The sequence below is a fragment of the Musca autumnalis genome, unplaced genomic scaffold (genome assembly GCF_047663935.1).
Source record: "Musca autumnalis isolate F117 unplaced genomic scaffold, ASM4766393v1 scaffold_5, whole genome shotgun sequence".
Taxonomy (NCBI): Eukaryota; Metazoa; Arthropoda; class Insecta; order Diptera; family Muscidae; genus Musca; species Musca autumnalis.
The window spans coordinates 111,566,649-111,593,649 of record NW_027412088.1 but is presented as its reverse complement, the minus strand read 5'-3'; the positions used below and the strand labels follow the sequence as shown (position 1 = coordinate 111,593,649).

Sequence of the window (27,001 nt, the reverse complement as noted above, 5' to 3'; positions counted from 1 at the left end):
CCAAAACGTAGACCTACATATGTCTATAATTTTTGTTGGAGAAATGTTTGGACCTTTATGAACCCTAAATGTATGCGAAAATGTAGATAAAAACTGAATAAAATATTTTCATCTGAATATACATAATACCTAGCTACAACATTAAATCGGCGCGATGCGTTATATGGGTTCAAAGCGAGAACCTAAATATACAAATGTTGGTAAAAATGTTTTCTAATATTTGTAGTGAAATTCAACAACTCATTTTTTTAGTTACCGACAAAAATCGGTATATATGATAAGCAAAATTATGAATAAAAAGTATTATGGTCGTGAAAGACAATTCGAATTCGTTCGAATGACTACCAAACTCCTGTTTTTGTTGAAAATGTTTGGTAGAAGTTCGAACGAATTTGAATTCGTAGTTGCGTTGCCAGAAGAGAAAGTCATACAATTAAAATACGTGAAACGACAGAATTTTTTGTCAAATTCATTCAATACCAGTGCATTGTACATTCAAGCTATTAATTTAATTGTAAAAAAGTATGAATTTCAATGCATTTTAATTTTACAGATTTTTGTCGGTAACTCCAAAAATGCGTTACAGAATTCCACTACTGGAAGCCCAAAACTTTATTTCGAGGAGTTACAAACGGAATAACAAAATTTTTACCCTCTATTATATGGTGGAGGGTAAAAATAGAAAAAAATTACATCATATTTTTGACCTATTAAGCTAACTTACAGTGGTGGCCAATACATTTGCAACAAAATTGCACGTTTTAGACGATTTTATTTAAAATATTGTTTTAAAAGTCAATCTTGTAGAGAATTTTCATGGCTACAACATTTCTTTACTTCCATTTCGATAAAACTTGCGGTTTCCAAGCAAAATCGTGAAAACCTAAAAAACCCTTAAAAATGTCAACTTGAATCGCGATTTATTTAAAAAGCGCTCTGGCGATTTTTATACCCTACACCACTATGTGGGGAGGGTATTATAAGTTGGTTTTGGCCAAAAAGTTTGTAACGCATCGAAATAATGGTCGTAGACCCATACTTATATATACCAAAATGAATGTCTCCATGAGCTGAGTCTATCTGGCTATGTGTGTCCGTCCGTCAGTCCGTCCGTCCGTCCGTCTGTCCATCTAAACCTTGTAATCACGCTACAGGTCGCAATTTTGATCGGATCGTCACGAAATTTTGGATATTGATGGGGGTCCCGGAGGGGAAGAAGCCTATTGATTTTGGTGATGGTCGGATAATATTTAGAGGTCGGAATGGGCAAAAAACTTATGTTGATAAAAAGACAACGTTTTTTTCCTAAGCGAATATCTCAGTTTTTGTACGGGGTATACCAAAAGCAAAACCTGACAATAAAAGTAGAAAATATCACCTTTCTAATGATGTAAAGTAGGTTCTCGTAGGTGATCAAACAACGAAGATATCACAATAGTCGCAAATAAAACCCAAATGTTCATTTTTGCGATTTTAATTATAATGACGAATATCACAGCTTTGGTTGGGGACTTTCCAAAAGCAAAGCCTGGCTATGAAAGTAGAAGATCCCATCTTTACAATGATGTAAACTAGGTCGGCGTAGGTGACCAAATAACGGAGATACCGCAATAGTCGGTAATACATCCCATTTTTACACTTTTTTGGAAATCACGCTACAGGCCTCAATTTTGATCGGATCGTCATGAAATTTTGAGGGTTAATGGGGGTCACACAGATGAAGAAGCCTATTAATTTTGGTGATAGTCGGATAATATTTAGGGGTCGTAATGGGCAAAAAACTTATTTGGAGAAAAAGACAACGTTTTTTTCCTAAGTGAATATCTCAGCTTTTACGGGGTATACCAAAAGCAAAACCTGACAATGAAAGTAGAAAATATCACCTTTCTAATGATGTAAAGTAGGTTCTTGTAGGTGATCAAACAACGAATATGTCGCAATAGCCGCTAATAGAACCCAACTTTTTATTTTTGCGATTTTAATAATAATGACGAATATCACAGCTTCGGTTGGGGATCTTCCAAAAACAAAGTCTGACTATGAAAGTAGAAAATCCCATATTTACAGTGATGCAAAGTAGGTTGGCGTAGGTGGCCACATAATGGAGATATCACAATAGTCGGCAATACATCCCATTTTTTCATTTTTTGTAATCACGCTACAGGTCGCAATTTTGATCATGATCGTCTCCTACAGAGAAAGAAGAATTTTGGTGATGGTCGGATAATATTCAGGGGTCGGAATGGGCAAAAAACTTATTTGGAGAAAAAGTCAACGTTTTATTTCAAAGCGAATATCTCCGCTTCTAAAAGGGGTATGTCAAAAGCGAAATGAAAGTAGAAAATATCACCTTTGCAACGATGTTACGTAGGTTGTCGTAGGTGGTCAAAGAACGATGATATCGCAAAAGCCGCTAATAGAACACAACTTTTCATTTTTGCGATTTTAATAATAATGACGATTATCACAGCTTTGGTTCGGGACCTTCCAAAAGCAAAGTCTGACAATGAAAGTAAAAAATCCCATCATTACAATGTTGTAATGCAGGTTGGCGTAGGTATCCAAATAACGGAGATATCGCAATAGTCGGTAATACATCCCATTTTTCCACTTTTTTGAAAATCACGCTACAGGTCGCAATTTTAATTGGATCGTCACGAAATTTTGGGTGTTATTGGGGGTCCCACATAGGAAAAAACCTTTTGATTTTTGAAAATGGTCGGATATTATTCAGGGGTCGGAATGTGACAAAAAAATATTTGGAAAAAAGACCAACGTTTTATTTCAAAGTTAATATCTCCCTTCTGTAGGAGGTATATCGAAAGCAAAACCTGGCAAGGAAAGTAGAAAATATCACCTTTACAACGATGTGAAGTAGGTTGTCATAGGTGGTCAAACAACAGAGATATCGCAATAGTCGGTAATGCATCCCTTTTTCCATTTTTGTGCAATCACACTACGAAATTTTGATCGGATCCTCATGAAATTTTGGGGGTTGATGGGGGTCTAACAGAGAAAGAAGCCTATTGATGGTTGCCATGCATCCCACTTTTCCATTTTTTATTTGGGTTGTACTGCCGATGCACTTAAATGCGTTTCAAAAAATTTTTCCTGTGTTAATGAAGACATTCAGAGCAAAGGCGCAAAGCTATCCCAATTTTAATATTTTGAATTTTATTAGTCAAAAGCTTATGAACAGGGGTAGTGGTGTAGGGTATCACATAGTCGGCCCCGACCCGACTATAGCCTTGGCTCACTTGTTTATTTTGTTTTTTGATTTTTCTCATCTATGAACATTGTGTTTTCAGAATCCGCAAAAACTTCCCAGGTGTAAGCACCTTCCATTTAAATTTGGTTCAAGAGCACCGTGACTAGCCATATATCAGTGCTAAATTTCAGTGCATAAGTGCTTCAAAAACTCAAAAAAAAAACAAAAATTTTGTTGATTTATGACAAACTCCTAGAAAATAAGCTGTAATCCGTTGAGTTTTAGAGATATCAACATGAAAATTTGACACAAGATAAAGTAGAAATCGTAGAAATAATAGAAATTGCTAACACAAAAACGCATTTTTGAGTTATGCCTAGTTACAAAGGGATACTTGCTGGCATGGTTTAACCAATAAAAATTGATATACTGAGTTAACAAATGCCAAAAATCAATTAACATGGAATTTCATTTAAAACCCTTGTCAACCAATTTTTGAAGGCCAATCGACGAACTTTATTGCATGCTTAGCAGAAAATGCATAAAAATTGTTCATTGTTTTAAACGCAAAATCAAAATGCATGTTAAGACATTGAAAAACTTGCATTGCTAAACCCCTCCTTAAAATATTTATTGTGTGGGTTACACTACGACTTGACCTCTGTTAAAGATGCCAAGGTGTGACAAAGAAGAAACAAACATCAATAGCTAATGTTGTTACAAATGACAACTCTACGACAACTCTTCACAGAATAGCGATTATAAGCAAAGTGACAAAACGAACAAATATTTACTTACAGAAAACTGTTACTTCTAAATGTCCAGGTGATGGGAAATTTAAAACACAAATTTTTAAAAATGCAAATCCGCATGATTAACTATTACATAGCACACACCTGCACAGACCTACTGTTACGAAACAAGTAGAATAAATAAGACTTAATAAGATAAGCATGCAATTAAAGTACTAAGGGACAGGAGAAATCCCTACCAAATACAGTAAAAGTTCTAAAAAAGGATTAAGGACTTATTCAATTTGGTGTTAAATTGAAGAAAAAATAGACCTACTTCTACTGCTACAATATAAAATAAATATATTAATATATCTACATATGTACATATGTATAAAGATATCAACGGAAAAAACGAGAATTTCCAACGACAACAAACTAATGAAACTTTAACACCACACAACAAAGGCCATAAAAACTTAAACTATGGATAAATTTACACTTTTAACCGCACATGTTTAAATTAGTTTTTGTGGTAAATAAGCCAATGACTTGCATTGAATTCTTTAAACAATAGACGACAGATGGATGGATGGACAAATGGATGCCACCTTTGCTGAATACCTGTGTCTGTATTCATTGTTTGAAATAATGATGACAGTAGTCGTAATAATAATAAAAGCCGTACAGAAGTTCCATACAAAACGACCATTAAGTAAACATTAATTAGTTAACAAATATCAACAATATTCCAACAAAGTTCATAACGTTTAATCGCTCCAAATACTATTGACACATTATTGTGGTTATTGTTTCAAAAGTATGGAATAACATTTGTTGGCTTGGGGGCGTTTTGCACTCTTGCCTGACGCGATTACTCTTACGTTAATTGGATGAAGTACTTACTCTTTTGTTCGGTAATCTTTAAGTGTCCGATTCAATGGTATCCGGTCACTGGCCAAAACATTAAAGCTATTCAGTCTAAAGAAACGTTGCATACGGAAACGATCCCTTGATGGTATAATTACTGGACGACCTTCGGCGCCTTCACCAGATACCGGATTGAAGAGATTGATGTTGTAGTCATCTAGAAAAAATATGGAAAACAAGTGAAGCTTCTATTAGCAATCTTGCCATAGGTGCTACTAAATTGTAAAGAACTTAATAAAATAAATAGATGATTTGTTATATAATATCACTCGCAGTTAAGTGTAGATAATTAGTTTGCTTTTAATGACGTGTTTTTTTGTGTATTGTTGATTAATGTAATCGAAGCATTACATTACAATAATGTAAAGACTTCAAATTAAAAAAAAATCTCAATTTTCAATGTCGGATGGAGCTAACATTAAGTAAATGTTTAGTGTTTTTGTAAGAACAAATTATTTGACGGTACCGTGACATAACTCCCAAAACGGGTTTTGGGAGCTACGTTCGGGTTAGTAACCCTCCCCTACGTTCGGGTTAGTAACTCTTCCCTAGAAAAGACAGCCTACTACGAAAAAACGAAAGAAAAAAAAAACGTTTTAATGACCATGATCTGCGAATCTGCACCTGGAATGTTCGCACTCTTTTTAGGGAAGGTGCAGTCTTCGCATTGGCAGAGGTACTTGAAAAGTACAAGGCCGATATTACTGCCATACAGGAAATACGATGGATTGGGAAAGGCGTCACAACAACACCTAAAGGTGACGCACTGTATTATAACTGCCATGAGACTAAAACATCTGGTATCCAGCTTCACCCCAGTGAATGAAAGACTTGCTGCAATTCGAATAAAAGCTAAATTCTTCAACATCAGCTTTATTTGCACTCATGCTCCCACTGAAGAAAAGGACGAACAGACCAAAGATATATGACATTAAAATTATTCTAGGCGATTTTAATGCCAAAATTGGAAAGGAGAATATCTTTGGCCCAACAGTCAGGAATTTCAGTCTCCACATTTAAACATCTGACAATGGTATGAGGCTGATAGACTTTGCAGCTGCAAAAAACTTGGTAGTTAGCAGTACCAGATTTAATCAGATTTAATATTCATAAGGGCACCTGGCTGCCACCAGATCAAAGAACAAGTAATCAAATTGATCATGTTGTGATAGATGGAAGACATTCATCGATCGTGTTGGATGTACGATCGTTCCGAGGCGCAAACATTGATTCGGACCACTACCTTGTTGCAGCAAAGGTACGTACCCGTCTAAACGTTGCAAATAAAGCACGAACAGACACAACGCGGAAGTTGTACATCGGCAGGCTACAAACACAACAGATAGCCACAGCATATTCCACTCAACTAGCCCAATTGCTTAATGAGAGCACTCCTTGTCCCGATAACATAACAACACAATGGCAAAATATTGCCCACTCCATGCAAACAGCCGTAAAATCCATACTTGTACTATACCAGAGACCTCCACAAAGGAATTCATGGTATGACCAGGAGTGTCGTGCTGCTACCGAAGAGAAAAATGCGGCATATAGAGCTACTTTACAATCAGTACATGGTACAATAAGAAAGGTAGATGCATCGGCGAATTGCTACAATAAAGCAACTTTTTTTGTAATGTAAACTGTCAAAATTTTCGCCAAATGGTCTCTTGTTGTCTCTTTTTATCGCTTGTGTTTGCCTATAAAGTGTAGACATGCTATCTCTTACTTGCCGAATCATATGGTTTTTTGTTTTGATTTTTCATGGCGAATTCCTAGTTTTTTGACGTTTTAGATTCGATCAGCTGGGCTGAGGCATCTACCTTTCTAATTGTACCATGAATCAGTAGCAACGCGTAGCGCACGAGAGAGATATCGGGAGAAAAGGAGAGAAGAGAAACGTCTTTTCCGCAAGAAAAAGAGAGAAATGGAAAAGCGAGAGTGTGAAAAAATCGAGATGTACAGGAGACAGAATGAAGTCCGAAAATTCTACCAAAGAGTGAAACATCAAACAGATGGCTTTGGTACAGGCACATCCTCCTGTAAAGACCAGCAAGGTAATCTGGTAACAGATACAGATGCGTGCTCAGGATATGGAAGGAACATTTCTCCAATCTGCTGGTATCCAATAGTAGCGAAGACGATGATACCAGAGATCCTTTGTATACCGCCCGGCCAAGATGAGGTGAAAACAGCAATCAACCGGCTGAAGAATAATAAAGCAGCAGGAGCCGATGGCTTACCAGCCGAGCTGTTTAAAACCGGCGGCGACGCGCTTATAAGGTGTATGCATCAGCTAGTTAGCACCATCTGGCAGGAAGAACGCGTACCCGATGATTGGAACCTGAGCATCCTGTGTCCCGTCCACAAGAAAGGAGATAAGACTGTATACTCCAACTATAGGGGCATAAGTCTTCTCCCTATTGCCTATAAGATAGTGTCAGGGATATTGTGCGAACGACTAAAGCCAATGGTCAACGAAATAATTGGACCATACCAATGTGGCTTTAGACCTGGCAAGTCTACCATTGACCAGATATTTACCCTGCGGCAAATCCTAGAAAAGACCCAAGAGATGCAGATCGACACATTTCACCTTTTTGTCGATTATAAAGCAGCATTCGACAGTCCCCTCCGATCAAAGGTATTCCACGCAATGTCTGAATTTGGTATCCCCGCAAAGCTCATCCGGCTTTGTAAGATGACTTTAACTGATACTAGGTCCTCAGTTAAAATTGGAAAGAACCTCTCCGAAGAATTTTGTACCAAAAGAGGTTTCAGACAAGGAGACAGCCTTTCGTGTGACCTATTTAACATTTTGCTGGAAAAGGTAATACGAGATGCAAATGTCAAAAGAAATGGCACAATTTACACCAATAGCCACATGTTACTTGCCTATGCTGATGACATAGACTTCATGGGACGATCAGTAAAAGAAGTAACTGATACCTTTAGGAAGATCGAAGCAGAATCTGCGAAAGTGGGCCTGGCGGTAAACGGCGAAAAGACCAAATTGATGGTGTAGACGCGCAAAGCGTCCATAGAGCTCGGACCAACTGTGGAAGTTGGTACCTATAATTTTGAGGTAGTTAAAGACTTCGTCTACCTCGGCACTGCCATAAACACAACAAACAACATCAGTTGTGAAATAAGAAGAAGAATTGTATTGGCCAACAGATGCTACTATGGTTTAAGTGAGCAATTTAAAAACAAAGCCACATCTCGTCAAACAAATATAACATTATACAAAACGCTGATACTACCCGTGCTAATGTATGGCATGGGTACTTGCGGAAGCAGATAAGGCAGTGCTTGGTGTGTTTGAGAGGAAAATTCTTCGAAAGATTTGCGTTGAAGGTGAATATCGACGTCGTATGAACCACGAGCTATATCAGCTATACAAAGACATGAATATAGTTAAACGTATCGAGATTCAACGATTGCGTTGGCTAGGCCATATCATAAGAATGGCGGTGCACGCAGAATCGGCAGGCCTAAGCTTCGATGGAGCATACAAGTGGATGAAGAAATGAAAAGGCGCGGTATTGGAGATCTTTTCTTAGTTCGGTCTATGGAACAAATGTTCTGTAATGGGCCAGCTAAGTAATTAAGTACTATATGGTAAAAACCAAAAATGTTTTACAATCGAGGAATCTGAGTTTCACACATTCAGAGTTCGCGAACTGTTAACATATTCTATATAGTATGACTGAAATTCTTTAAAATGAAGTGTTTGGGAGGGACCCCATAATGTGGACCATTAATATTAATATTCGTGGAAGTTGGCATCAATATAGAAAAATGGGTAAAAATGGGTTGAAGACAAAAATTTCTTTATGTTCTCTTCCGATTTCTGGCTTAACCATACATTTTATAGACCTATGTCCAAAAAAAAAAAAAAAAAGAATCACAGAATAATCCATGGACAACATGATACTGGTGTATGATTTTTCGATATATCCACTGCATCCACCAAAAATTGATGCTGACATTTTGAAGCCGGAATTTCGGGATTTTTGTTTGAATTTGTTTAATAATCCGGATGCGCAGCAAGATAATATTTCAAACTCATAATAAAACTCGCAGTTGAGGAGCGACAGCTGTCAGGACAAAGCAGAGTAGTTTTGGCTCAATACGATCGGGATGGTGCAGCCCTCTAAATTCCTATAGGGGCAGGATTCATGAAATCGTGCAAAACATCTGCCCAGCATTCAGCACAGGCCCGCACGATACACTGCACATTTTCAACTGCCCTACCAATCCTACAAACAAACTTAAGTTTGCAGCTTTGCGGTTACAAACCATGGAAATAGCCACAGTTTTACAACTGATAGATCCAGAAAAATGAACATATAAACTACTGTTACAACAACAACAAAGAGCAATTATGGATGTAAACTTTTTGATGATAATTAACCTATAGTTATTTCATAAATTCCTTTGAAATAATAAAAATCATGAAAATCATATTTCAATACAGCATTATAAATTTTCCGATCAAGACGTGAAAATTTCATGCCAAAGATTAGTGAAAATGCTATTCTAGGGAATTGGTTAAGATGACATGCCAAAGGATTTGTTTTGTATAGATGCCATGCCAAAGAATTGTTGAAGATGCCATACCACCGAGTTAGTGAAGATGAAACGCGTAGGATCTGAAAATGAATTAAATCTTTTCGGGGTCACGATCTTCTAAAAAGAATTAGTGAAGATGCTAAAAAAAAAATGACATTCCATTTCACTGCAACCATTCTTGAATAGCAACTTTGGCATCGAACATTTAGCTGGGAAGTGGTAAAAAAATATTCATCAAAGAATATGGACATCGGTCCACGTATTTTGACGTTTTTATTGAAGCTTTCGGCCCAAAAAACCTTCTTCACCAAAAATTGTGGACATAGGACATTTAGTATGGCCGCTTTAAGAATAATATACTATATACCCATTTGCATACCGAATTGGTTGTAATTCAGTATTTCAAGAGGCTAAAAATCACTTCTACCAAAAAATGTTTATATACGTCCACGTTTTGGTATAACCCTCATTAAACGCCCATATAACACTTTCAGAAATTTAAAAAGTATTAGTCCCAATTGACCACGGACATGGTTGTAATTTGGGATGTTGTGCTTCAAGATGTAAGAAAATATTTTCACAAAAAAAATTCTATATAGGTTCCCGTTTAGGTATAGCCACCCGATTACAGGTAGTTTGAAGCTTTTATCTACATTTTCGGTCTTAATTTGCTGTTATTTGTAATTTAGAGTTCCCAGTAGCCCGAAAATGGAAAAAATTAGGGGGTGTTTTGGGCCGCCCCAAATTTGTTTCATTTACTAACATATGTGGATGCTTGGGGCGCCAAGGCAAGGATCTATGCTCTGAATTATTTTTTAGAATATTTTCTTTTCAAGGAAGATTTTTTTATTTTTTTAAACCAAACTCGGTTGGCAATAATTACCTAACACCATTTAAATATCCCAAATGGAGTGCCCCCCTCATATTGGGGCTACAGCAAAACGAGAAAATACGTTGCTAATATTTCGCAAAACGATTTTCTACATACGGAAAACATAAAATACCAAAATGCAAACAAATAGATTGGTAAATGTGATTGGAATCTTTAAAATATACCAATTTGCAGCAAAATCGGTTGAAAAATTACCTAATACGTAAAAACGGTCACCATCGATATGTGAGGGCTATAGGAAACCGCAGGTCTATGTGGCCCATATTTATCCACATACGACCCTCAACTATAAGAAACATTTTTGGAAAATTTTAGTAACCTACGTTCTTCACGTTAAAAGTTATGAGTAAAGTTCCACTAAAGTGCCCATATTTCGCACTGTGCGCCCTAATATATATAATGTCTGAGATTATGTTAAGGTAATCATAGGGCTTAACATATAACGTATATTGGTATTTGATCCACAGCATCTATTCAAGTTGTAAGAAAATATTTTCACAAAAAAACTTGTATATAGGGCCCAGTTTAGGTATAGCCAGCCGATTACAGGTAGTTTGAAGCTTTTATCTACATTTTCGGTCTTAATTTGCTGTTATTTGTAATTTAGAGTTCCCAGTACCCCGAAAATGTTTCCCTAATAATTGTAGAAATAGGTTCACTTTTAGATATAGCCCCATAGAATGGTATGCACCGATTTTCGCTATTTTTACCATAAAAATGGCTGGAATTTGGTATTTAGTCGTCGCTGGGCTACAAAACATTTGATAGCCCCCCATAGAACGGTACCCCCAATTTTCGGTATTTGCAGGGTTTAACCACATTATTCTCACACACATTATTTAGTCTCCGTTGGAGCGATAAAACATTTTTGCCCAGAATTGTCGGTATAGGTCCACGTATTAGTAGAACATTTACACCCGATTTTCGGCTGAAATCTGTATCAATATAATTCATGGTGAAGGGTATACAAGATTCTAATTGATAAATATTTTATTAAAAATGGGAAAATCGGCAAGAAGTAAAACAGTATAACGATTTTATTATTGTATAATTATTTCATAAAATTCATGATATTTGACATTTAACTTCGTAGAGGGGACGACAATATTAAGACTAAAATTGTGCTTTACGAAAAGTAGGAGACACGGTTTTTTTTGAAAATGCATATTTTTGGTCTATAAAACAACTTGTTGCAGAGAATTAATTCTTATGCGGACGTTCGTTGTAGAGAAGTCCGACTGTATGAACAGCTAATAAGGCTGATCATTTATTAATTTTAAATTTTAAATACAACATTATTTAATTTTAGGCACATTTTACCCATTTTTCACTTTTAAACATATTTGACACTTTTACGAGTCACATGGATCCACTTTCAAGTAATTTTGCTGTGTTATTATTAAATAAATCTTTTTTTTGTTTTTTTTTTTTTTAATTTAACAAATCTTTTGTCTAGTTAAATGATGCAGAATTAAAATCTTCCACGAATTTAGAATAATTAAGCTATAACAATTAGTCAAAGATGATGCTAAATTGAATTGTCATTGTAAAAAAAACTCAATAGAAATTCGCAAGAGCTATTACTTTGAATTTCCATCCAATTTTCAAAATAGGTTTTTTACCAAAAATTCACAACAATTATGTCGAATCACTTCATACCTATATAAACAAATAAAGACTAGGTTAAACTGGGCAATGCTTTGTTAAACAAAAAGCTAGGGGTTTTGACCAGGGTTTCGGAGTCGGAGTCGGAGTCTACGAGTCGGAGTCGAGCAATTTTGCTGGAGTCGGAGTCGGAGTCTGAGTCGAAAAAAATAACTCGACTCCGACTCCGAGCAAAATTTTTTCCACGTTATAGAAATATAACATTCAATTTGGAACAAGAACATTTTTTTTTAAATCATCAAACATATATTTTAAAAGAAAGGTATAAGAAAACATATATTCAAACGGTATATTATACTAAGTTAAAGGACCATTCACAGGGTATTTACTATTCTCTGAAGTGTAGTTGATCCAATTGATTCCTTACAGTTTTGCAAACAAGAGTAAAGTTCTATGACAATAGAATTAAATTGGACCTTTAACCTCTTTCGTCAGAAGTCTTAGTTGTCTTCTCACAAAGGTCTATTGGTATTCTCATCTTCTTTTTTTGATGAGTCATCCTTGTCTTCTATTAAAGACATTATGGTCTCTATGGGAAATCTTACTGAATACTCTGTGACACAAAGAAAGCCCGAAAGCCCGAATTGAGAGCCCCAAATAATCTCATAGCTGGAATTTCTGAGTATGACATAATGAATTTTTTGATCGACCCCCATCAATCATTGAGATATTGTTTCATAATGTTTAGATGACATGTTTTCAGGTAAATAGAATGAGGAACCTTTCTCTCGAATATGCTGTCCTTCCTTCCACGTCCTTCTTGTTCATGAACTCAAAAAGTAAAACAAAATGAAATTTTCTACAATAACGTTCCACCGAAAATTATATTTAGGTTTCCCTCATCCAAGAAATCGATATTGTCACGTTTTCAAAGCCCTTTATCAGTTTTACTCGTTACTTCCTCAAAAAAACCGTATGTTTATGTATTTCGGTAAATTTCGCAAAATCTATTAACTATATATGAAATTCGGATGGTTACGCCTATGAATTAGAGCATCATAAATTCGTTGTTGGTCAACGACAGATTCATCCTGCCATAACTCAGAAGTCTGACAAACGGCGAATCTTTCTTCTAGGATTCATTATATACTCAATGAAGGCTTTATATGCAGACATTCAAATAACCGGATCCGCCCGCCAGCATGCACGAAATTCAATTAAATACATAATCATAAAATTTTCATAAGGTAAAAGTGATAAAGGACAATGAAAACATATCGATTTCTCGTCCTACATAAAATTTTCCTAGCAACATTTTTGTAGAATATTTTCATGCACGAAATCTCACCGTGTGCGAATTTTTCAGTTCCAGAAAACATCCATCTGCCTTCGCGCTGGATGGTGTACACAAATATTTCAATAAAATATCCACTCCACACCAACGCTGCAAGAGCTGAATTTTAGTTTAAGGGGTGATCCCTACTTATAAATTTCAAATTTTTAAGTCGATCGGAACAATAGATTTAGATGAAGAAAAAAATCTGCCAAAAAGTTACGTAGTTTTCTCGAAAAAAATCATTAAAAATGGCTTTTATTGAGCTGTATAATGGGGGTCTCCTTTTAAGGCTAAGCACACTAAAATGTTGGCTTACATCCATTCTGAAACTCGGTCATGAATTGTTTATAATTTTTATTGCATGTAGTCCTTATGATTTGTATTGCCCCTCCATTTTCAGATATTTTAAAAGTTTAAAGATTTTCTCACGCGGAAGAATTCCGTCCAGAATATACTCTTGCAAAAATAGGAAAACCGACAAAACCTTTCTAACTTTGCTATTTTTCAATGTAATATTCGAATGCATTCCAATGAATGCCCTTTCCAATGAATATGTAACAAAAACCAACGCATTAGCCTATATAGGCCAATATATCGGAAAATGATAAAAATTTGTGAACATTTTATTCATTTTTATTGGTATAGGAATTCAGGAATTCACACTCGGAGTCGACCCGGAGTCTGAGTCGGAGTCGGAGTCGTGAAAAAAACTCGTCTGGAGTCGGAGTCGGAGTCGAGCCAAAAATACCTCGACTCCGAAACCCTGGTTTTGACACAGTAGTGAGCTTCTACACCTGTTCATTCATTTCAACAAAAAATTTCACTTATTTTGATGAATAATCCAAAACCCATTGAAAGTAAAAAAAAAAACAAAAACAAATAAATTCGCAATAATTCCCAACAAATATGTTCATTCTTTTCTGGCCAATTTAGCATGGATTGACTCTGTATTAGCCCCCTCTCCCTGCAATGGCGTTAATTATTTGTTTGCCATTGTTAATATATGCGTCATGACACATTCATTGGTTATTTGAAGAATACCAATTTCTTCGCCGTAATTTACTTTTACTTGTGTGTTTTGACAGTTAAAAGTGCAAATTATAGAAATCTACTTGTCTTTCTTTGTGTTAGTTGTAGTTTTTGGTGTTATTGACATTATTTGTATTGTCTACTGGATTTGCTTTGAGTAAACAATAAACAATACCATATTCGGATTACATACCAGCGGTCATATTGCCAAATATATCACCTTTGCCTATATAATGGGCCACAACATTTTTTATGGGCCAAACAGAACGTCTCTTTGGCGGTGGCTTCGGTTGTCTGCAAAACAAAAACAAGAAAAAAACAGAAACCAGTTAAAATATATAAAACAAACTAGCTAAATGTTTATAAAATGAATGGGGAAAACATATGTATGTATGTAAAGTAATAGTATTATATTTTATATACTTTATGTATGCGTGACGGAAGATGGATTGAAATAACCAGAGGTGATCATATAAATGATTTTGCAAATTCTTTGACGAAACACAAAGGGCAACAAACCAAGAAGAAGGAACCATAGGAAAATTGTATTTCAACGTAGAACTCAACGACGCACAGCGATTAGAACTTCGAAAAATGTTTATACAGTGGATAATGTAATCAGAAAAGAGTTTTGCTTTATAAAATCTTAACCGTCTCCAGCAAAAATAATAAATCCCTGCCAAAATTTTAAGATAAGTAACTCATTTTTTGGCTACAGACAAACATCGATAAAATAAAACGCAAAATTATGAATGAAAAGTAACAATAAAAGATGGCTGTTGCTATTGGTAGGACTTAGCAACAACTTTATTTTTGTCGCAAACTTACTGACAGATTTCGTTAATTACTGAAATTATAAGCATTTGAATTTACCGTTTTTTTTGATAATAAAAAGTAAGTTATAGAATTCCACTACTGATACAAGGTGCATAAGTTCATATTTCAGGTTGCGTCTATGACAAAGGACAAAGGAAGGGTTATTCCGGGAAATACAGATCTGAAATATTATGAAAGAAACGCTAACTTTCTAAATTCCTGGTACCCATATTAGATGTAGCGGTATCGCAACTTTTTCGAAGCTAAAAACCTTTATGCTAACGCACAATCGCATGGGTTGAAGAAGGACGCTTATATCAAGGAAGAATGTAGAAAATTCAGACTTTACTTTGGTGCCCTATCTAAATAAAGAAGTGGATTACAATAATGTAAGGCTTGAATCCATGCATAACACTCTCAGCAACACGGGAATTTCCTCCGTCCTAGTGTAATGGATTGATGACATGCCTAAAAGCAGGATTATCAATTCCTTGAGGAAAACTGTTAACAAGGGTACTCCGCACAGTAGTTCAGAATCGTTTTTTCCGGTCAAAACTCTGTAATTTTAAAACATATTTTGCTCGAAAGATCAAACTAGGTCTAGTAGTTACAGAAGAGTTCAAGGTCAAAATTAAAATTTTGAGATTTTTCACATTTTGCATCAAAATACAAGTGTTTTTCATGTGTTTCAATCTATTGAAAAAGGTAAAACACTAATAAAAACAATAAAAATACAAAAAATAAAAATAAATGTAAATTTTTTTTTTTTCAAATTTTTTAATATTTTTTCAAGAATTAAAAAAGTACTTTTGGATTTTCATAAATCTCATTTAAAAACTCATATATTTAAAAAATGTTCATTTGTGTAAAAGGTAATAATTCATATAGGAACACGGTAAGAGAACACACATTTTTACCCATGTAATTTCAACACATTTAAAAAAGCGTTAAACGGGCGGAACGGGATGTTTACACGCTCAGGCATCATTCTGCGAAAACGAAACTTTGTTCCATGCTGTTCCCTAAAAGTTCTCGTCCACTAAAGTTGGAATTTCAATAAAATGTAGTACCTGAGGAAAAAAATAGTTCACTTTGTGTAAACGCTACGGTAATTTATTAAAACGTTTCCTAACAATTCCACTTACCAAACAAAACACATTTGCATTTTTGTTTTGTTTTTTTTTACAACAACAATGAGGTAAAAAAAACAAAACAAAAATGCATTTGAAAGAAGAAAATTTGAGGACAGCGAAGCCGCTCCACATTCGATATGTCTGAGGAGCCTTTACCAAAGGCGAAACATGTCATGTCACATAGTGGTGGGTGTGTGCGGCTTTCCTTTTTCACTTGCATTATTGATCATAAGCTCGATTCCAACGAGAAATTAATTAAAAAACAAGTAAGAACAGACTATAGTCGGACGGGGCCGACCATGTGATACCCTATACCACTATCCCTGTGCACTAGCTTTCCGGGCTAGCTGTTATAAGATGTGCATTAGAAATTTTACCAATTTTCACACAAAAGTTTTGATCAATTTAACCCGCTAAATATTATCCGATCATACCGTTGACTTGCACGCTACTTCTTCATCTCAAACCAAAACTACGTTTAAAATTTCGCGCCGATCGGACTATTATTGCGACCTACAGAGCGGCTACAAAATCGAGCAAAAATTTTGTTTTTGGTCCATTTCATCCCTTTAACATTTCACGATCATCGCCAAAAACTAATCAGTTCTATTCTGGTCCAAACCCGACCTCCATACTAAATTTCGTGACAATCGGTCCATAATTGCGGCCTCTAGCTTGATTACAATTTTTAATGGACGGACAGACGGACGGACGGACACACATCGCTAAATCGCTTTATCTCGTCGAGATATGAAGTTTGGTATACCACATGAGGGGTCTACGACGAATATTTCGCGGCGTTACATGAATTTTTGGGAAAACAAACTTATTATACCCTTTTCCACATTGTGGTATAGGGTATAATTAATACTAAAAATGATCTTTGCCTAAAAAGGCAAAATTCTCAAATAAATATCTATTAAAGTTTCCGAGAAATAGCTATTTCTTTATCCAGAAATTTACAAAAATTACTTATTTTCCAAAATTGAGAAAAATTATATTTAGGAGCACGCCACGTCCATACCTTCCAATACTTTCCAATATGTGGAAAGGGTATTATAAGTTTGTTTTCCGAAAATGCATGTGACATCGCAAAATATTCATCGAGATAAAGCGATTTTGAGGTGTGTGTCCGCGTCCGTCCATTAAAATTTGTAATCAAACTGCAGATCGCAATTATGGACCAATCGTCACGAAATGTTGCATGGAAGTCGGGTTCGGACCAGAATAAATCCCTATAGTTATTGGTGATGACCGTAAAATATTTAGTGGGTGAAATGGACCAAAAACAAAATACCGCAATCATAGTCAGATCGCACAGTGTCCAATTTATCCCATTTCGGTGGGATATAGAGGTCAAAAACTTCAAAATACCGAAAATCAGGAGGTACCGCCCTATGTGGGCTATATGAAGGCGTGGACTTATACCGAATAAATTCTGGTGGAAAGTTTTATATCCCCAACGAAGACCAAATACAGAATATATATGGGGATTTCTGAGTGAAATCGGACACTTTTTCAATATGAGTTTTTTATTTCCTTTATTTTTTGCTGTGGTGATGCTGCTCATCAGCAAAACATTTTAGTAAATTTTCAGATTTTTTTGACTAATGGTTCAAGATATTTCGCGCCTTAAAAAAGTCAAATTCTGTAAAAACTATGTGCAAAGAAATGCTCATAACTTCTTTAATATTGGTCCAAACAGAAAAAATCTTTTTTTTGTATTTTTTGTTTGTTTTTTCAGCTATCTAACAAAAATAGAAAAATAATTTTGCACAGTTGTCTTGGATGCAATTTTCGCGATTTAAAATCAAGTTTTATCAATGATTGTACTCTTGTACTCTTTACAAAAATTTTAAGTCCTATTTGGTAGTGGGATTCGAATGAATACTATTTTACTAATTACTATTTTTTAAAATTTGACAATAAAACATTTGTTATTTTACCAAAAAAATACAAAAAGACATTTTTTAACATTTGGTTTGTACTTTTATTTGGGAATTTATCTTAAACTTCTTAAAAACTTCGTCATTTTTCGATTTTGAAAATGGTTTAGCTGCTATTGTACCAGCCGGAAAAATAAACTAACTAAACTGATGATCAAGAAACTACAGCTTGGGAATCATATGAATGGGCATCCGAGACGAATAACATACCAAATATTAAAGTGCTATTTTCACCAGAAATTGACTATTTAAATACAAAATTTGAGAATTTGAGATATAAAATGAATTTGAGATATAAAATGGCCAAAGTCATCGCGGGCACAAAAAACTTCATTCAGTAATACGTACTAATGCTGGTACACTAATTGTTAAACCATTCTTTTAATCGAAAAATGAAGAAGTTTTTAAATTTTTTAAGATAAATTCCTAAATAAAACATCAAAACAAATGTTTATAAATGAAACTATTGTAAAGGAAAAATTGTATTGACAAATTTTAGAAAATTAAGAAAAAAAATAGTAATCATTCGAATCCCACTACCAAATATTACTTAACATTTTTGTAATTAAAAGTAGTTTAATACAAAAAAATTTCAGGAAAATCAAAGAGTACAATCATTGATAAAAATTTATTTTAAATTTTAAATCGCGAAAATTGCATCCAAGACCACTGTGCAATTTTTTTTTTTATTTTTTATTATATATGTGGAAAAACAACAAAACATCCAAAAAAGATTTTTTTTTTCAAATTGGACCAATATTAAAGAAGTTATGAGCATTTCTTTGCATATAGTTTTTACAAAATTCGACTTGTTCAAGGCGTGATATCTCTGAAACCGTTAGTCAAAAAAATCTGAAAATTTACTAAAAAAATAAAGGAAATCAAAGACCTCATCTTGAAAAAGTGTCCGATTTCACTCAGAAATCCCTACATACTTTATAGGGGCTCCAACGAATATTTCGATGTGTTACAAACGGAATGACACATGATGATGATTACTATTACCTGTAGGATTGGAGTAAAATCTAAAGGTTGCCAATGTATACGGTATATTTAGTACCTTTTTTGAACTTATATTGCGGATTTCTAAATCCACCCCATTATATCAACCCAAATACATAGTATTCAGAGCTCGTATATAACGAAATGGTACCAAATTAAGCGCTGTTTAAGACACCTTCTTATCTAAAACTGAATACCAAATTTTAAATCGCAGCTCTCCCTACCTACCCCTTCACATAATTTCAAATGGTACCAAATTTAGTTTCATTCTAGTACTTTTCGTACACCTTAATATCAGATATATTAATTCACACAACACAAAATGGTATCAACTTTAGTACCATTTTTACCGTTTGTACGTTTATTAAATGGGTTATGGCCACTTTTAAAATTTGAAAGTGGTATTCAGTTTGGGATAAGGAGATGTCTTTTGTGGGATGGAATATGTTGGAATGGAATGGAATATGTTCGAGTCGATCGGATAAAAATTTGCTGAGATATGAGCGTTGGGAGGGAAATATGTATGTTGCATAGAAACTAAAAACGTGTTTTTTCTCGAAATGTCATTTTTGAAAGCGGTGCCCACTGTAGTTCGATGATCCGACCTTCATACGTTTTTGTGGGATTATAATACACAAAAGCGGGAGACTTAAAAAATGTTGACGGATTTATGGTCGTAAAACTATCCATTTTTGTAATTGGATAATATGCCTGTCTGCGTACTCGATAATTTGTAAAAATTATTACAAATGTTTCAAATTTTGACAGTTGTATAACGGAAACGTTGCTGAAAAATTTGTTTCAGCAACATTTAGTAAGTAAAAAGACACACCAACTGTTTAATTTAGTTTCGCTTAAGGACAATACTATTAGGTTCTTAATGATCCCACAAAAATATATGCAGATCGGTTTATTCGTTTTCGAGCTAAACACGGTGCTCTTGAGTCAAATTTAAATGGAAGGTGCTTACACCTGGGAAGTTTTTGCGAATTCTGAAACTACAATATTCATAGATGTGAAAAATCAAAAAATAAAAAAAATCGCCGGAGCGCTTTTTAAATAAATCGCGATTTAAGTTGACATTTTTAGGGGTTGTTTAGGTTTTCACGATTTTGCTTAGAAACCGGAAGTCCTATCAAAATAGAACTGAAGAATATGTTGTAGCTATGAAAATTCTCTACAAGATATTGAAGTTCAAATTGGGATAATACACTGACTGTATCGCCCCCCTTATAATACAATGTCATGAAGGGTGCGCCTTAACTAACTTTTAATGAAAACCGCTTACATTCTGAAACAGCAATGTTCATGGATGAGAAAAATCCAAAAACTAGAAAAAATCGCTGTAGGGATTTTTAAATAAATCGCGATCAAAATTCACATTTTTAGGTGTTTTTTAGGTTTTCACGATTTTACTTGGAAACCGCAAGTCCAATCCAAATGGAGCTAAAGAAAATGTTGTAGCTGTGGAAATTCTCTACAGGATTGACGTTTATGATTTGTTCTCAGGCTGTACCATTTTTAGGTTTTTTTGTTACATTTTTAGGTTTTTTTGTTAGGGTTTCGCGATTTTTCTTGAATACGGCAAGTCTTATCGGCATGGGACCAGAGAAAATCTTATAGCTGTGAAAATTCTCTACAAGACTGGCTAATGTAATTTTTCCTAGGTTGTACCATTTTTTTAGATATATAAGTTTAAGTTGGGAAATTGCAGTCATGACATTGTTTTATAAGGAGACAATACAGAATTGAATTGAATTTGAATAGTCCCAATTTCAACTTCTATATCGCAAAAGTTGTAAAACCAACGAAAATATCATTAAGGTCAATCTTGTAGAGAATTTTGATAGGTACAACATTTTCTATATTCCCATTTTGATAGGATTGCGGTTTCCAAGCAAAATCGCAAAAACCTAAACAACCGCAAAAAATGTCAACTTGAATCGCGATTTATTTAAAAAACGCTCCGGCGATTTTTTTTTTTTTTTTTGTTTTTTTGATTTTTCTTGTCTGTGAACATTGTAGTTTCAGAATCCGCAAAAACATTCCAGGTATAAGCACCTTCCATTTAAATTTGATTCAAGAGCACCGTGAACAGTGGGAACCACAAATTGCTTTAGTACAAACAGTGTTTCGTAAGATCTGTCAAAATAATATGCAAGATTTTTCAACAGAAAAAAATCAAGGTAGCTTAAGGTGAGACCTTTCAGATGATAGAAATAATCTTCTAAAACGTTTGGTAGATTTATTCTAATAAATGTATGAAAAATGTCTTTTTGGTGCTCAATAATTGCCCATTAATAATCCTCCATACAACCCATATATACTCAATCAGAGACTCTCAAACCGAATTTCAGAATTCCCTTCCGACCTTTCCATTCACATAAGACCACATATTACCAAATTTAGTATCATTTAGTAATATTCTTACACTTCATTCGACCTTAAGGCTGTATACTACAATTTAATGTTCAAACAACAAATTCAATATTAGTTTCAATTTAGTAAGGCAGAGATGCTAAACTATGTCAAAAAAAAACTGTGCCCTCAGAGATGTTTGTGGAAAACATGTGTAGTAGGGCTATAACCAAAAAATGCCACCGTACCATGTACGGAACGGGGACGTACGCAGGGGGGTGGGGGCACGGGGGGCCCGGTCCCCCCCCCCCCCCCCCGAAATGGTTTGGTCGAACAAAATTTTTTAAGCTACTGTAACTAGTCATTATATTTTTTTCTCATAAAAATGTTTGTATATTTGAAGATTTCAAATTAAAACGTATATTTTCTTAAGTTTCTGAACAGAAAATGTACATCATTAACAAGTATTGTAAGAAAATATTTTAAAAATTTTTGTTTGTAAGCTGTTTTTGAGAGAAACTTCCAATAAAATCTGATTTACTTCTTCATGTCATATCATACCACTATCAAATGCTAATTCCTTAATGAATATACCCCATGTCTATTATTTAACGTGGACCTGTATGATTAAAAACTTCAATATACTTCAATAAATTTTACATGGCGACATTACCGAACGTGGCCCGATATTGTCTATTTTCAATTCTAAATATCCTACTCTATAAATATTTAAAATTGTATCCTTATACCCTAGACAGACGGCAGCGTTAATTTGCATTAACTGCCTTAATTCAAATTAATTCGTGCATTATCCACATTCTTAATTCACAAAATCAAAGGAAATTTAAACTGAATTTAGCAATTTCAATATGGCAATGCTGTTGAAAATCAATTGTCTTTTGTCAAATTTCCATGTTTAAGAAAATAAAAAAGGAAAGCAAATCAGCAATATTCGCGTTTCTTCAAAAAACGTAGTGGTCTTTCGCGAGTAGAATAGAAGCTAATCGTTTTTAAAGCCTTCTAACAAATCTCTTTTTAAAATTCTTATTTTCACAAAAAATGTCATTACCCACCATACCAATTCTATCGAAAATTATATCTTCTTCAAATGTTTTTTAAAGTTTTGCAATATTTTTATAATATTAAAAAGACTCAAAAATATCGCGAATAAATTAAATTTATTTTTACTTCATCGTGGTGAAAATGTCAATGGTAGAAAGTGTATTTGTTTCGCATATTTTGGCAACCTTTTGTAAAGGTTTATGAAATGGTCTGCTGGGTACAAAGAAACAACACAAACAGCTGTTTCATAAATGCAAAAACTATCGTCTGTCAGGGTGGAAAATTAATTCAAATTAGGAAATTTTGAATGCAAATTAACTCTGCCGTCTGTCTAGGGTATTAGTCCCAATTTACATTAAACGATTTTTCTTGCGGCAATTTTTCTCGTTCTCTTTTAAACTTGACTCTTGCGTTTATACAGGCAATACTGAGACTTGCCGCAAGTAAACTCGCCTAATGTAAATTGGGACTAAATATTATGAATTCTTTCTATTGAATTTATATACTTTGTACCATTATTTCATATAAAATATAGAATAGAATATGTGCCAAAATGTCCAGTCCATCGGACAAAAATTTACCGAGATATGAGCTTTCGAAGGGAAACATTTATTGTGTTTTGTATGTAGCATAGAAACTAAAAACGTCTTTTCCTCGAAGTGGCACTTTATATGTTTTTGTGGGACTATTGTACACATAAATCATGTGCTTAAGCGAGAGAGTCTTTAAAAAAACTGCTGACGGAGTCAGAAAAAATATCAATTTTGTACAGTGTTTTGTTTTTGTTAAAATCGAAATTTTGATTTTAACTGTTCAAAATTTTTAAAAATTGATTTTTTTAATTCTTTTTCGATAATGGACAAGATAATTAGGTTCGTAATGCCACAAAATCCCACAAAAATATATGCTGATCGGTTTATTCTTTTTCAAACTACAGTGGGTACCGCAAACTGCTTTAGTAAAAACAGTGCTTTATAAGCGGGCATTTGAATGTACGATTTTTCAAAAAAAAAATAAGGTAACTTAAGGTTTAAAAGATTTTTAATAAAAAATGCATGAAAATGGCTTTTCTCATGCTTATAAGTGGCCATAACCCCTTAAAATAGCTTTACGTAACGCTACACAACATTTGAATTTTTCATGATTTTTGGTCTAGTTTTCTATTAAAAAATGTAAGTTTGCTTCGTTTGAATAAATATTTTTAGAAAACAAATACGGTCCCCACAGGCAGTCATAAAAACAGGCTGTAACTTTCGCGAATTCGTTGCAAATGACCACATTTTCTCTTGTCCGATAGGTACAATAAATATAAACATAAAATTCGCGTGTTTATAAGGAAAAACAAAAATTTGCAATATTGTTAAAGGTGCATTAAATGCTCTGAAATATCGCGATTTGATAACAAATTGGTCCAGAATGGTTTGATTGGTCCAGAATGGTTTGATATTGATTTTAAATTAGATTAAAAATATTAGTAAGTTATTACGAAAAGTGTATATGTCATTATAAGAAATAAAATTAAATAATGCATTATTGAACTTCAATGCATTTGGGGCGGAAACTTTTTTCGCGATAGAAAAAAAAAATAACACCGTATTTCATAGTAGTTTTACGTTCTACATGGATATACAGTGGTATTTTTGATATTTGCAAAAATTGATGCCGGCGTGGGTTATTACCAAATCAACGATTATTACTTTTTTGATTTATTTTGTTTTTGTTTTCCTTCAAACCAAGGTGCCTGAGCAAGTCTTTACCGTAGTGAACACCTCCCCTCAAGCTAACTGTATTATAATGATAATGCCAACAATAGTGAAGAAGCTCAGATTGAATGTGAAGCACAACAACAATACAACTGTAAAGAAATCAGACGTATGTAGCTTTAAACGTTTCCCAATGAACGACGGCTCTATGGATGGCTGAACGGTTGAGGTACATACCTACCTACATATGCATCGATGTACACACGGATATGTATACGATGTGGCGAAATAAGTGCACAAACGAGTAGTAAATTGCAATTGAATTGCAATATTGAATTGAAATGGACTTCTACTTACGTTTTTGGTAAAACAGTCATGTCCAAACTTTGGCATTATTCTTCTCGTTTTCTCTTTATTGTTACTATAACATAAGAAGTTTGTTTTAAAGGTTTTTAACCTGTGTTGCATATTTAAAATATTTCAACAAATAGCCAAAAATAAACAACAACAATTGTAGCTGATCCAAACTGGTTCCAAGCAACATAATGCTAATTAATGAACTTTCAAAATAGTCAGTAGGCTCTTTCTTAAGTTTTTTTAACAAGAAATCGATTCTAATTTTATTCGATGTTTGAAACAAAGGATGAATGAATTTTGAGCAATGTACCTATAAACCTGTATACAATTTCATATTCGTAGTTAAATTACTGTCACACCAAGCAATTTCGTTTAAATTTCCATGTTGATGTTTTCTCAGCGGAACCACATTTCTTGGCATTACTTGTTTTACGTTAAACTCTGCAGTTTAGAATAACAAAATAAATTAATTTAGCGTTGCACGCAAACTTTGTGGAAGAACATTGGAAAACAATGCTCATCATGGAAAAACAATGCACATTGGGAAAGAAATGTTTTTTTTATTTCCGCATGTTTTCCATTTTCTTAGTTTAACCTTTATTAATATTAACTGATCTTAACCTTTATTAATATTAATTATAATTAACCTTTATTAATATTGAGTGATTTCAAAATTACAATATGTACTCAAATTTTAGAAAGTTAGTTATGTATGTTGAGAAATTGTTAGTTTAACTTTAGTTTGAATTTTCGGCACGTTTTAGAAATCTTGAGCCTTGTAGCATTTCTCCTCGCTCCGTTTTGGTATGGCTTAGTATTCGTAGAAACTTCACTTCATAAACTTTTGTTACAATATCATCAAAGTCAAAACATACAACATTAAAGTTTTTACTTTAAAAAGAGGTATAGCAATAACCGCTTAAAGGTACATTCATATATGCCCATGAAAGCGTTCTTAAAGTTTGTTTCTTAATTCTTCTAAAATTCATTAAAAATCCAAAAATCGTTCACATATTGTAATGATATACAAGCCTATCTCTCGTTACAAACTACCGATTAGTCACATAAAATTGAACCAATATTAATGGTCTTGTCATGCCAATCGATCGATATATTTTCGGTATGCATTAACCACCAATTAACATCACAAAAGCACAAGTTTTTGGACGTCGTCCCTGAAGATAGCTTATGGATGATGCTAGTCGAAACAAATTAATATAATAAAATGTAAACAATATTTTTTAAAGCGACAAATGACCTTGAACGTAAAATAATACAAAAGGCAATTAAGGGTAAAAAACAGATCAACAACAACAACAGCATGCGTTAACGAAAATGTAACAACATTCGGTATTGAATTACAAAGTTGAACGTTCATTAAAGGGATCATATTGATATTATATGAAGGGACAGTATTGATATCCTGAATGAATTTATGGTATTGTTTTTATTATTCCCAATAAAAAGCCCAAAAGAGACAACTTTCACTTAAATTCATTCATTCGTTAATAAAAAAACTTGAAAATTATATCATCATTTTATTGGTCTTACTGTGACTCAATTCTGTTGGTTGCCACCAAAGGGTTTTGTACATTCCAATCCTTTGGTTGCCAATAGAGATGCCTTGTGTGTTACACGAATGACATGAAAACAAAATTCGGTTAGGAATGTAACTGTAACTTTCAAAATTACTTAAATCGGACGGCACCGTTATGTGCGGGCTATACCAATACGTCGGCCTGCATTGACAATTTATTTATAGTGACCTTTAATACCAAGGCCTACACGAGGTCGGCTAAAAAAACCGAAATGCAAGAGAAAACAAGTAAGAAAGTATCAGTCAGCTGTGCGGAGATATAACCTCAGATACTGACAAAAACAGAACTAAACTAAACCAAACCAAACCCAATAATTGTGCCATATATAAAAAAAATTTGATTTTGTATCACGAGTTTGCTTTAAATTATGTATGTACCGTAATGTGGGGCTATACCAAATCATTGACATATACCAAACATTTTTAGTAACCAAACTTCTTCATAAAGGACTCGAAATATTAAATTACGTTAAACTGAGGATAAATTTCAATTACGCTCACTTGCTCTGAGTAAGCGCACACTGCCGGTCGCTGGAGTGAATATTTGCCTAATGTGACCTTACCTTAAGTTTGGAAGAAATTTTTGAAAAAGTTTTAGAGTTATCTTGCAGAATAGCCATCTTAATATGTGCCGGCAGGGTTTTGGAGCTTTTGGGCCATTATCTCAGCAAGTATTGACTTACTCCGGAAACCTTTGTAAATGAGGCCGCTAGAACAACCT

At 34.2% G+C, this 27,001-nt stretch overlaps 1 protein-coding gene and 1 long non-coding RNA gene across 11 annotated transcripts in view; one reads left to right on the top strand and one right to left on the bottom strand.

The window, feature by feature from the left end:
• The window catches only part of Pgant3 (Polypeptide N-Acetylgalactosaminyltransferase 3), a 68,364-nt gene that overhangs the window by 20,980 nt on the left and 20,383 nt on the right, over positions 1 to 27,001 (bottom strand). For all 10 annotated transcript variants that reach the window (XM_073956985.1, XM_073956981.1, XM_073956984.1 and 7 more), the window contains 2 exons: positions 14,500 to 14,600; positions 4,846 to 5,026 (listed from right to left, as the gene is read on the bottom strand). In XM_073956985.1, coding sequence (XP_073813086.1) covers positions 4,846 to 5,026; positions 14,500 to 14,600 — 282 coding nt within the window. The remainder of the gene's footprint in view (positions 1 to 4,845; positions 5,027 to 14,499; positions 14,601 to 27,001) is intronic.
• LOC141406688 (uncharacterized) lies at positions 21,177 to 26,973 on the top strand. Its single transcript, XR_012413474.1, has 4 exons — positions 21,177 to 21,239; positions 21,421 to 21,827; positions 23,708 to 24,032; positions 24,085 to 26,973. It is a non-coding gene; the product is annotated as an uncharacterized lncRNA (long non-coding RNA).